Raw genomic sequence first — 13,351 nt, forward strand, 5'->3', positions numbered from 1 at the left:
AAAAATTCATGGCAATTGGACAAACAAGGATGGCGTCAACAAAGAAGCACCACTTACTGCGTTTCTGAAATATTGTTCTTTTTTTCCATTGTAAGATGCTTCTCTCTCACACACATCTTAAATTTCTTCCTTTCTCTTAGTTGAAGTTATGTTCTTTTGCATTCCTTTCTATTTCAGCATTGATGGGTACGTTGGGATCAAAAAAAGAGAAGATTACATTTTTCATTTTATTGTTGGCCAAAAGCATGCACATAAGCTGAAGGCAACAATAAAATTGCTTGGCGAGCATGTGAGACTATAAGGACAATTTTGAAATACCCAAGACTCGAAGGCAGATATTGATGTTTCTTGCTGCCCTGCCAAATCGCACATCATCGTTCCTGCTGATGCTAAGAGCTCTCCTCACATAAGATTGTAGTTCTCATTCTTTTGTTGAGGTTCCACCTCTCTGTACTGGAGAAAAAATGACGGGAGGGGCATGGGTGAATAGTGATCCTGGAGTACCTGATGGCCAAAAAAAAAAAAAAAAAATCCATGTAATCATATTTATATCTTTGAATGTTCTTTCCTAATTTTTTGAAAAAAAATCTAATACTATTTTAATATTCAACTTCTTTTTAGAATACAATGATTATTCATCATCATTCAGGCTTAAATCAGAGACGTCTAAAATAAAGAGATGGCTACAAAGTATAACATTCAACTCAACCACGTGAAGGGCTTTATATAGTCTTTGTTTATCCTAAATTCCTAATCGCTCTAATTTTCTCTTCTTTTTTTGGTGAAAAAAAGGAAAAGGAGGAGGAAGAGACAAGCCTATCCCCGCGTAGCAGCCTCCACTGGGCCCCCACCCCGCCAGGAGAATGTTCGATGCGGGTAGAAATGACCGTGTGTTGGGCACCCGACTGGTTTTACTCATACTCTTCCCAACCGTGGGCTCGGCTCGGTTACCCCTCTGGATTCTGGCTCGAGTCCCACGTGTAAGTACATCACACCTGGCACCACCCTAGCTACTAGAGGTCCAATAAGCGTTCCTATGCCTCATGTCCAAGCAGTGGCCGAAGCCATATTTTAATCAATGCTTGGGACCATCAGGATAGAAATTATGCCTAATTTTCTCTTCTTCAAAGCATACAAAGTGGAACCGTAACCATCAAGAGAACTCCAATAAAGTTACTTGATCTAGAAGACTATCATAGATATCAATGACAATGACAATGTATATTTTATAGTTTTAGCCAGCAGGTTAGGCCATTGTGAATATATTAGATGATACCTGATGATGATGCAAAAATGGGAGCTCCTCTGGAATCCTATTGAATTTATGCTAGCTAAGGCGGTGGCATGGATTCATCTCTAATCATATTATAAGATTGGTGTACCGTGTTATTGCTCAGTGGTAGCACCCTCTCTCTAATGGGAAAAGTTTGTTTGATACAAATCATTTGTGGTAGGGATGGCAATAGGATATGCCTGAGTTAGGCAGATCATTATCCATACTCGTTCAGCAATTAAGAACCATGTTTCCATATCTATTTTGGCCAGATAGAGTTAGATGAAACGGTTTGGAATAGATTACGATGCATAAAGTTGTAAAATTACATATAAATCAAATAAATAAAAAAAATAAAAATAAATCTTTGCATTTTATATAATATTAAATAAAAGAAGTGTCAGAGATATAGAACATAATAAACTAAATATTCAATAATAATAGAAAGAATAAAAAAATAATATTCTTTAGAAAGTCGATCATAATATTTTTTTTGTGATTAATATAATTATCATAATCATTAATATATCTATATAATCCAGTTCTATTTAGAATAGGTATTATCATTTTCTACATTGGCCTTTATCCACAAGGAATATTGGATTGAAGATCTATTCCATCACCGACTCTAAATAGGCCAATAAAATTCTGTCCACCATAGATAGGTTGGGTTGGTATCCAATGGAATGGAGTATATTGCTGCCGTCTAATGTAGGGATAGTTGTTCTTGGATGTTCTTCACTTGATTTTTCTTAAAATGTTTTAAAAAATCAGTTGGTGTGGAACCATGTTCTAAAGCATCTCATGTCACCACGCGCATTCGATGATACATGAGCACACGGTTCCGTAGAGAATAGTTAAAGATCAATGATTCATCAAATCACAGCCGTGGGAATCAAGTACCAAGGACCAGCCCCCACTAGCCAGGGACCACAATTAACTCTCCCCTTTCACACCCCACCATCCTACCCCAACCCTCCGATCTCAGAACGAACAGCCAGTGATGCATCCCCACCAACTCAGAGCCTTCACGCAACTTCCCGCCACGACCCGGCGGGCCCTCCACCGTCCCTTTCTCATCATCACCAACAGCAAAGCATGCGCTGTCACAATCGGCCCTCCCACCTTACTCCCTATGATATAAACTGAATTTACATCCACCGTCCATCATTTAAAGACCGATGAAACACACGGTGAAGATCGGGGGGCCAAATCTGGGACGCTTTCTATATTTTGTCCTTATTTAAGTGGAAACCCGGGCTGAGCTCCGAAACCGGCGATCTAATGGCGACGGCGGCGAGGGGGGCGAGGGGCCATCTATTCCGAGCGCCGCCGCCAACGCCGGTCGCGACGGGGAAGGGTTCCCGGTCGGCGGCCGTGGACGACTGGGTCCTCGCCGAGTACCTCGAGAGATCCCTCAAGGTCCCCGACCTCACCCTGCCGGAATCGTGCTTTCCGACGAGGTCCCCCGTCAAGGACCTGCCGGAGGTCGACCTTCCGGCGCTCCTTGCCGGCGAGGAGTCCGCAGTCCGCCGGGTGCTGGCCGCCGCGGTGGAGATCGGCGCGTTCCGGATCGGCGGAGGTGGGAGGGCGGTGGCGGCGGAGGAGGTCCGGGCGGCGACCGCGATCGGCGGCGGGGTGTTTGGGGTTCCCGGCGAGTTGGGCCGGTGGCTGGGGCGGAGGGATGGGATCGGGGAGGAGTTCTATTGGATGCGGCCGATGAGGTCGGAGGACGAGAAGGTTCTCGAAGAGGCTTTGGGCGACACTTATCGCATCTTCAGGTGTGCGCTACACGAATCTCAATGTTTTTCTTTCTTTCTTTTTTTTGGGTGGGTAACGACTCTAAACTTTATTAAGATGAGTTAGCCCGGTTCTTAACATTGTTATGTGCGACTATTACGACTTATATAACGTTAGCAGCAATAAGATTTAGGGCATATTTTCAGGTTATAAATATTATTGGTCTGCTTCAAAATTATCGTTATACATGCGTTTAGATTGTAACGGTGGTTTTGTGTAATAACAAGATCTTTTTGAAAGGTAATGAAGGAGGTGGGCCTCCCTCATTGTTATGTGATAACAAGATCTTAATATTGTTTTCGCTATTTAAATTAGCTATGTGATTATCAGATAGTTTTATTAGAGTGCTAGTTAGCCATTTCAACATCAAATAAAAATTGATGAATCATGCTACTTAGTGTTTTTAATGAATCGCCCATAACAATTTCAAATTGGTAGCTACATGTGCATATGATCTACTATCATGATTTTGCTACAAGTCTAGTTCGATGATGATTAGTCCAATTGGATTTTTTATTCTTTTCTTGTTATGAGGTATCAATAAAGGGTAGTCCAATGCATGTGGATTCCATTGTTGCAGGTTTGGGAAGAGTCAGGTGTATGCATCCTTCTATTTTTATGTTTCGAACCATGATCTCTAGATCTTTTCGAAGGGAAGAAACATGATCTCCAAGTCATAATGGAGCAACCTTAACATTGCACGAATGCTCGTCCTTTGATATTTGCTATCCTACACCTTTTTTATGCATAGAATTGTAACTCATGGACGTCAGCTTGTTTTCTCTAATGTGTTAAGCATTTACTTATATTAAAGAATCAAACTAAAGAGGTAAAAACCAACCAAACATTCTAAAGCACTAGATTAAACCATTAGGTGTGACTAAACCTATTCCTTTTCTGCTTTATCTTCTATGCATTTGATGCTGCAGCATATTTGACAAGTTCATCTCTTGCAATATGCTCCCCTGGATAGCAATCCAATCATATAATTTGCATTGCATATGATCTAAATTTAAATCATGCCTCTAGGTTGTATTTGGAGTTAGAGGGCTATTACTAAACAATATAAGGCATCAACATTATGCAGTAGCATAGATAATTTCTGAAGACAGCTTTGGTGTCCATTAAATTGAATAAGTTTGTAAGCAGATATTTAAGTACAGACACATGCACTCGCATATACACATGTACAACTGTCCCAATAGTCATCGCATCTTGAACCAACGCCTTTTTTCCTGCTATGCTACTTACTTTCTTGAAAATTTCTCTTTATTTACAAAACTTATATAGTCTGTTATTTCTTCTCAAGGAAGAACTCTTTTCATGACCTTATGTAATGCATTTTCCAGAGATAAGATGGAGAATGTTGCTGCGAAGATGGAGATGGTTGCTGAGAGCATCAGCAAAGTTCTCTCTGAACACATCAAAAACCCAAGGCGTTCGATGGAAATTGCCAGCAACCCATCAATCCTCTGTTTGAGAAAGTATGACCCCCATGACATACAAGCTAATCGGAGTGAGAACAGCCATGCAAAATCACTTCACTCTCATGCATTAAGTCTCCATATCTCTGGCGACGACCACAACTTCTGGATCCGTTCTCCAGGGGGCTCAGCATTTTTCGAGTTGCCTGCCGGGTGCATACTTGTTACTCTTGGTAGAAAACTGCAGGTAATGTGACACCATTGATTAGGCTTTTCAGTAAGCAAGTCATGGAGAAAGCGTTGCTCGTTTGGCAGAGGCCATGAGGGCTTACCCTATAGACTATAGTTCTGTAGTCCTGTTCATGAGTTCATGCCTTCTGGACTACATGATCATGCTCTGGCCAAGTGATATAGTGGCAAAATTTTTCTGATGAGGAAACTTTCTCCTACCTCAGGAATGGAGCAATGGGGAGTTCAAGAGTGCCACTGGCGAGGCAATTTTTGAGCTGAGTGATGATCCAAATCGTTCTTTCTCCTTGGAGTTCATGTGCAGTCCCCTGGTTCCATGTCGTGAGCTTGATCATGAGATAAAGAAGGTATCCATAGTGGATCAGCTATTGATAATGCTGCTGCTTTTCTTCTTCTACAGCCTCTGGACTCGCATATCCTTCAAGTTCACCAATACGTAGTGTGGTAAAAAGATCGACTGGTAATCGTGTGGTATGGACGCAATTCTAAGCACAGGTGGAGACTCTGCTTTGCTTCAAAGTAGAGAAGAATCAGGAGGCTCTTCGGATTGAGCAACCTACCCCCTTCACTTCTCCCTCGATAGGTTTCGAGGAGCAGCACTGCAACAAAGCAAGGCAGTGGCAGCAGAGGTCAAGGTGAATGGACAGACGACTGCTCTGGGGGATTATGTGGTGTTTCTGTGTGCTTCTAATCAGGCAGAGTTCCTCTGCTAGGATTCCTCATTCCATTTTATTCGGAGAAAATTGGGATGAAGTATATGTAATCACTTGGTTGTGGATTGAGTTTGTTGGTTATAGACACAATTTGGTGTGTCTGAGAGTTGGCTTGCTTTGAAGATGTTTTTTGGACGGATATATGCATGGTGGTTTCATGTACATTCTTTTTTGATAAGATTTGTTAATAAACATGTTATATATATGGGAAACTTGCTACAAGAGCCTGTAGTCTCATTACATGTTACATAGTGGCTTGTGCTTGATCGAAACAAATAACTTTGGGCCCTGATAAAAATGCTTTGGGTCTATTTAAGAGACAGAAGGTTGCTATTTTTGAGGACAAAATTTGATCCATTACCTTGGATTTACAAATGAATCCTCAATGATTCAGTTCGACTTTTGAATGCATTGTTGCCTAGCAAAATTCTGAAGTCTCTGACATATGCCAGTTCATGAAGAAATTCATAGCTATGTCAAGTGAGCCCAGTATCCGATTCTTTCCAAGATCAACTACAGCTCTATAGCTTATTTAGACATAAAGATTAATCGCAACATCAATTTAATCCTTTTTTATCTCTTATTATTATGTGAATATTTGCAACTATCTCCACTAATTTCACTTAAGAAAGGTAATGGGACTAATAAATGCACTCCTATTTTTGCCCTATTCTAAAAGAAAATATGGAACCTTCAATGACTCCTGTTGTTAGAGGTGTAAATCTGCGGAGCTTTGTCGTGCTTGGGTCCACTCAAAGCTCAGTTTATTAACTACTTTGTTGAGCTAAATGTGAGCCTAATTCCAAACCGAGCCGAACATAAGTCGAAACGAGCAGCTTGTAAATCTTAATCGATCCAGAAATTAATTCAAGCCTCAACCTGGCTTGGTTTAAGCTTGAATCAAATCTTCATTTGAAGCTTGTTCGATCTTGACTTCAGACCTAGTTAATATAAATTAACATTTAATGGATTCAGATGTCAAAACATGTACCAATTAAAATCTTAATTATGAGACAAAAAGTTAGAAAAACATACCCAAAATGCTATCGACTATGCAGCTCTATAGAAAACCGAGCCTCTTTGAATAAGCCGAACTTGAATAAGCCGGGTGCTTCTTTGGCTTAGCTTGAAACTATTTTCGAGCTTGAATTTTTGGCAGCTTGGTTCATTTAGTTTCAAACCGCACCCCAAATGAGCCTCCCGCCGTTACATGTTGCCTGGCATCGGAGACTCGAGGAGTTTGAATCTCGTGAGACGTTTTTCAAGTATTTTGCAATAACCCAATAACGAATCTTGTGGGTGTTGCTTTTTTTGGATTCCGATGTCATAAAGCCCAAAAAGCCTTTGATGTTTTCATTTAACCCAATTTGCTTTCATTAGAACCATGTCACACGAGGTCAAGGATCTTGTGATCTTCCGCTTATTAGCATTATTTATTTTTGAGTCAGTTGGATAATATTATTTTCCTTCTTTTTCTTTTATTTTTTTTTCAATTGCAAGTGCCTAAAGAAGGCCATACAAGGACGATCAAGCCCAAAGAAGATTTCATGATTTTATTGAGCTTTTCATATTTCATTAGATTAGTGAATTCTCCCTCTGTTTTTTTTTCTCCGACTCCAAGGTCGCATGCTTTAGACTTGTGGTAGCCGGGGGCCGGCAGATCTTCGACTCTATTGTTATTGGTGCTGAGCTTAGAGCTGCGTGGGAGGGCATTTCCTATACGAGGCTTGTTCTGGATGTGGGTTGTATTCACTTTGAAGGAGACTCATTATGGTGATCGAGTGGCTTTGAGGTCAACATAGCGATGCTGGCGTACAGTCGCCGCTTCGCGACATACTAAGACTAGCAAGAAGGTGTGGCTCCTTTCGGATCACTTATGTCTACCGAAAAGCGAACAGCGCCGCTGATTAGGTTGCTTCCTTTGTGGCTTGTAATGCTGGAGGATTTCTTTAGGAGAACCAAGCATATGTTTCTTTTTTTCTTTGCCAACTCCTTCTTTCTGATTTTGTTAGTTATACTTATGCACATTTTTGTATGAGATCGTTGCAGTAAAAAAAAAAAAAGAGGCTGAATGACCTTGTCCTTTCCATAGTAGGAGCTGGACAAAAGTCCAACTCGCTTTCATTAAAACCATGAAAGAGATGGTCACCGATCTTTCATTAAAACCATGAAAGAGATGGTGAGGGATCTTGTGATGCTGCTCTTGTTAAAATTCTTTTATTTTTACAGTAACTTGGACAGTATTTTTTTCTTATTTTTCAATTTTAAGTGGCCATATAAGCCACTTTATACGAGACAGGCTATTTGGCTATCATCACCTGCTCGTTTCTATCACCATTCACGACCTTTATTTTTTACAAGCCATCAGGTTAGACCACTGCTCGGTTCCCCGAGCTGATATGGCAATTAAGGATTGGTTCAGCAAATGGAAGGACCAATGAGGTTAGTTGGATTCCTTCTATTGCTCAGTCGATCACCAACTTCCACATCAGATTGGTAAATTGAATGGCGACCTAGATCCGTAAACTAGGTCGGTAAATTGAATGGCGACTCACCTTTACCTTTTTTTTCAGAATTTTGTAGCTTCATAATTGAGACAAGCCCCGGTTCTTGATGACATATATGGCCTTTTATCTTACAATGTCTAAGACCTTGGATCAAATCCTCGAGAGGTAGTTGGGACTTGGGACTGGTCGAGTTAGAAAAGCTCGAGTCGTGACGCCATAGTGCTCCCTTCCCCACAAAGAGGCTCCACCGCTTAACAGCGTATCACCGGGACGGCATGCATAGAGTTGGCCCAGTTAAGTGATAAGGGACCCAACCTGATTGGACTATAGGAATGCGATTCCCATGTCAGGACCTTATAATTCAAGCTACTGCAGCCATACGAAAAAGCTCAACCGCAGGAAGACGTACTCTTCCAGCTGTAGATGCATCTTTTTGGCTGCAATCCGAGGCATTCAAGTTGGATCGTTTATTTTGTTCTTGGTTTGGGTTCTAGACTTGACGTCTTGTTTGCATCTCTCAACTGTTCATGGTGGTTTTCTTTTTGTTTTGTTTTCATTCTTAAATTGATGATTGATCGTGCAGCATTAACCCCGAAAGACTGTTGAATGGAGCTGCCATCAAAGCAACCACTTCAAAATAAATTGACAGAAAAAATTATGGAGAATAATTCGCTGGAGCACTAATTACTCGTTGCCCTCTTATTATTCCAAGTACTGGCATTGTCATTACCATTTAAATTTTTTTTTAAAGCTGGTTGTTGTAAATTTTGATCCTGTTTGGATCAAAGCGAGTTTATTTGTCGATCACAACCGTTCATGCTTGGCGTGACGACCGAATAAATTTTACTCGATCGTGATGGTCCAAGCACTGATTGGAGAAGATACGACTTCTTGAGTTCGACCTGAGATGGTGAGGCTAAGTAGTACGGTTGGCTATATAGGCTAGCACGTTAATAGGTAGAAGTTGCGGACTTGGACAAGTCGTGATTGGCAAACAGTTTCTCTCTTGTCCAAGCACAAGTTGGAGAAGATTTGACACTTTGAGTTCGACCTAAGATGGTGAGACTAGATAGTACGGTGGATTTTATAGGCTAGCACGTTGATAGATAGAAGTAGCAGACATAGACAACTCGTGATTGGCAAACAAGTTCTCTCCCGTCCAAGCACAAGTCGGAGAAGATTTGACTCCTTGAGTTCGACCTAAGATGATGAGACTGGGCAGCACGGTAGGCTATATAGGTTAGCACCTTGCTAGGTAGAAGCCACTGTTCATGCCTACTTGCACCATTTGAACTAAAAATCTTGTCCTCTTGATGTGTTTAACATGAGCTCCGAAATCACTTAAACCATTTTTATTTCATTGCTCGATGAAATGTATGATGGTTTTCGACCACTATTTTTGAGAAAGATACCCTCCTTAAGCATCATATTAGGAACATGACCAGCTCTTATCAAAAGAGGGAATCAAATAACCCGCAATCAGGTCGTTAGTTGTTAAGTGTTGCAAATTAACTTCACGGGCTAATCGATATAACCTTACGGCTCGCAGGGGGGATGGTAGTGGTAAAAAGGTATTAGGTAATAACAAATAACAACAACAATAAGAGGTAAAAAGACCTGGTCATGGAGTTGATTGGAACTGGGCTATGATCCAAGAACTTTTCGGGACAAATCAAATCATTACACTATAGCAGATTAGACTGCGGACACCAAGCAAATCATACAAGATCTTACTCGAGATCACGCACATGAAGGACCCTTCTATGAAACAAGACCCGCCAAAGGTATTAGGTCGAGCCCGAGCCCACGATGTCGGATTTTGGAGTACGGAGGATGAGCGGCCCACAAATGATTTCGTACCGTATCTCCATTCTTATGATGGAGAAAAGCCCAAGTTTTTTGTACAGATTTCGGGGGCCACGGATCATTCCATGCATGCCACGCATTGTCGTAAGTATGTGCGCCCAGGCACGCGTGCTCAACTGCACAGGCACGTGCCCCACGCACGTACAAGAAGAGATATGCAGCACTGGAGTGAAACCAGAGCTGCCATTTGGGTTAGATATAGATTTTAAATCTATTCTTAATCCTTTTAAGTACATAGTTGGTTCATCACATTCATTATGGACCATTGTAGCCACTTCAAATATCCACAATATGTAACACTAAACCATGCGTCAAAATTTTCAAAAATATTAATTTACTACAACCCATTTTCAGTTTTTTTTTAATTAATGACTTTTCTAAATTTACATTGACGTAAAAAACTCAAAAAGGTTGGGCTGATATTTTCTATTCAGGTTGAGCTTTGGTCACAAGCTTTTGGTCTAATTTAGTATTAAGCTAAGCTTAAGCTAGATAAGCCTGATAGCCCAACACAGCTTGCCTCGACACATAAATTATTGATATACATATGGAATTATCATAACTATAGAGGGAGAATAAAAGTGTTCAAATTTTTATATTTTGATTTATCACTAATTTAGTAAGGTTCAATTTTAAACCAAGCACACTTGTAATTTAGTACTCTGAGCTCGATTTTAACTATAATTGTTCCATTTTTTTTCTTGCACCTATACCAAATAAAACCTTTCTAAATTTTGGATAAGCTTATGTTTGAAGTTCTTTTGACATCATTGCATCCATGGATCATATTTTCAATTTAGCTTATATGGCTATATGCATATCCAATGACTCTCAGGGCTTATAAAATTTCAAGTGGAAGGTTGAATCTGGCTGAATTCACCCCCAAACTAGCGACTGTATTTGAATATGTCTTGGAATGAGCCCGGTTATCAAGTGGAACTTGAGCCAACCTGTAAGATAAAGAGAGGGATAGATTGGTATGCCAGCATTTTGGAGGACTTCGAGTTGAGAGCGTAGTTTGTCATAACCCAGGATCTCATCCAAAATGGCTAGCCAAAAAGTATTATTTGGATTTTTTGATTCTATATAAGTACTCAAGATTTATCCAACGAATAATCAATGTAGGACTAAACATACGCCCGCACGAGTCCTCATATACTCCATCCGTTTAAGCCATGACGTCCTTATCAGGCTAAGGGTTTAAATCCATTCAAATTTAATCATAAGCACCACGGTCGGTCTATGGTCAGTCCCAATAAATCCGTGCTACAGGGTCTCCTAGTCCACAGAAGTTATGCACCGAGTCTGCTCTAATACAATTTGTCACAATCCAAAATCTTGCTCAAAATGGCTAGCCAAAAAGTATTATTTAGATTTTCTGATCCTATATAAGTATTCTAGATTTACTTAACGAATAACCGATGTGGGACTAAACGCATGCCTATACGAATTTTCACATAACTATTATATTTTTTTGCACAAAACCACCAACATGGTGTCCTTGGACCGGTAGCGAGAGGGAGAGGGGAGCAGGTAAAGTAGGCCCCTTTTGATGATTAGTAACCTTTGGATGGTAGAGATTAGCAAACAGCATAACCTTAAGCTCTCCAATTGACAATTTAAATAGTCCTCACATTAGCCCACCTCTGTCGTGTTACACTTTCCAAGACCCCATCAAAATCTCATCATTCGATTCCACAAACAGTGAGCGAATCTTAACGATGGCTACCCTGAGGGCCATAATGTCCCACTAACTGTCGAAGGTTTCAATCAGCCAATGATCTTGCCCTAATTGAATCCTAGGGCAGGAAAAGGTTAAAAGTTCCTTAACTGTATATTGCAAGCAGTAGACATATCAAGTTTGTAACTTAAATGAACTAAGCCGGTTTAGTTTTGTGGCACGAATCAATCACAGTGCAGCTTTACTAATTATTTCTTTTAAAAAATAAAAAAAAGTAGTGACCTACTTTGGGTATCAGATTTGGTTATCTAGGAATGCCTGAACATTTGACGAGAGCTGTCCCCCCCACCCCCCCGCCGCGGCTTGTGGTTGAGCAGGCTTGGAGTCAGGCAGCTGAGGTTATTCAGTCGCATTTGTCGGATGGACCCTTGATAGCTCGGAACACCTGGAGCTCCTCTTATGTGGCTAACTATTCTGAGAAGACCCTTTGGCTGGGGGAGGAGGATTTACTCGAAGCACTTCGGGATGTATTATCTTTTGACTTTCTTGAATGTATCCGTACCTATCGTGTATAATACATCCACTTAAAAGAAAGAAAGAAAGAAAGAATTATCAATTATTTTTATTAATTTCAAAAAAATGATATGACGAATATTTTAGTCGTAACACCTTTTATGATTTAACTTGAAACCTCCGATAACGAGCACCGGCACATTGGTCTAGACCCCCGCCGGCCTCAGAATTGGGGGGTAGAGATACTAGACGGCGTACAGCAGTCTTGTGTGTGCTCGTGGCCCTTCCTGCAAGAGAAAGAGAATGAGCTTTCGTGCTTTCTTGAATCGGCGTCCCCCAGGCCAGAACGGAAAGGGCATACCATGGTATACCCCAATGATCCTTTCGCTTCGGTTGATGTAGTAGTAGTGTCACACCCGTCTCCTATAAGACTCTCAAGGAGTCTATTTTCGACTATTTGCAGGTGGTCTTTTAACCTTTGCTGAAATGTAAATATACAGCTATAGTTTACTTTATTCCTAACATTATATTATTCAAAAAAAAATGTTAGAGATCACCTGCCAGATCACTACTTAGATCACCAAGCTAGCATACAAGTCATTGATTGGTTGAATTATACCCAGGCTCGACTATCACCACCATTCACTCCCCTTACTGCACCAATCCTCGATCCGTAAACTGAGCGATCATTTGGTGGGTGTTTATTAGTAATACTCTTATTGAAATTGCAAGCAATAAAATCAAACACCAGTGCACATTTCAAAATGTCAGTGTTAATTTGTTAATAATGATATTAGTTCTTGAGTTTTAGTTTTCTTAACTCTTTTCAATAACACACACACACACACACAACCATGTTACTTGCAATGTTTTCAATAGTTTTAGAGAAGGATAATAGAAGCAATATTTAGTCATACTCGACTGCATTCCCAAATTGTGCCGTGGTTCCATCACAAATTGTGCCCATGATACTCCTTGCAACATCAAGGTTCAAGGGATTTTTCTCGAACAACCTGATGGGAAATCCAAATTTTAACCTCGACTCATGAGGCAAGGGCCAGACCAACTCACTCGATAATGTTTTGGTGCCATGAAAGCAGCCTCATATCTTAGCACATTAATGACGGTTTTATGATGTTGGCAATTTTGTCATATTTATTTTCCTTTTCTTTTACAAGGAAGTGGTGGCGAGTTACATGATATTGATATTAATGTGGGACAAACATCATGCTAGCTGACCCGAGCTTAAGGAGAGCCTGGAAGGCCAAGATAGACAAGCATAAGACCAGGAGAAAACCCAAAAATTATTGCCCACAAGCTCAAAG

General features: G+C 40.6%; 1 protein-coding gene across 1 annotated transcript; it reads left to right on the plus strand.

Moving 5' to 3' along the window:
• Window positions 1-2,477: 2,477 nt before the first annotated feature.
• Window positions 2,478-5,696, plus strand: LOC103713426. Its single transcript, XM_008800353.4, has 3 exons — window positions 2,478-3,054; window positions 4,423-4,744; window positions 4,953-5,696. Exons 1-3 carry the CDS (start codon window positions 2,558-2,560, stop codon window positions 5,184-5,186), a joined length of 1,053 nt encoding a protein of 350 aa, XP_008798575.2. The 5' UTR covers window positions 2,478-2,557; the 3' UTR covers window positions 5,187-5,696.
• The last annotated feature ends 7,655 nt before the right edge of the window (window positions 5,697-13,351 follow it).

Source organism: Phoenix dactylifera, chromosome 3, assembly GCF_009389715.1.
Source record: "Phoenix dactylifera cultivar Barhee BC4 chromosome 3, palm_55x_up_171113_PBpolish2nd_filt_p, whole genome shotgun sequence".
NCBI classification, from domain to species: domain Eukaryota; kingdom Viridiplantae; phylum Streptophyta; class Magnoliopsida; order Arecales; family Arecaceae; genus Phoenix; species Phoenix dactylifera.

Excerpts from the sequence above, each read along its gene's own strand:
- LOC103713426 (XM_008800353.4), top strand. The coding sequence starts at position 2,558 with ATGGCGACGGCGGCGAGGGGGGCGAGGGGCCATCTATTCCGAGCGCCG. Across the intron at positions 3,055-4,422 it reads GACACTTATCGCATCTTCAG|AGATAAGATGGAGAATGTTG; the intron begins GTGTGCGCTACA and ends TGCATTTTCCAG. Across the intron at positions 4,745-4,952 it reads CTCTTGGTAGAAAACTGCAG|GAATGGAGCAATGGGGAGTT; the intron begins GTAATGTGACAC and ends CTCCTACCTCAG.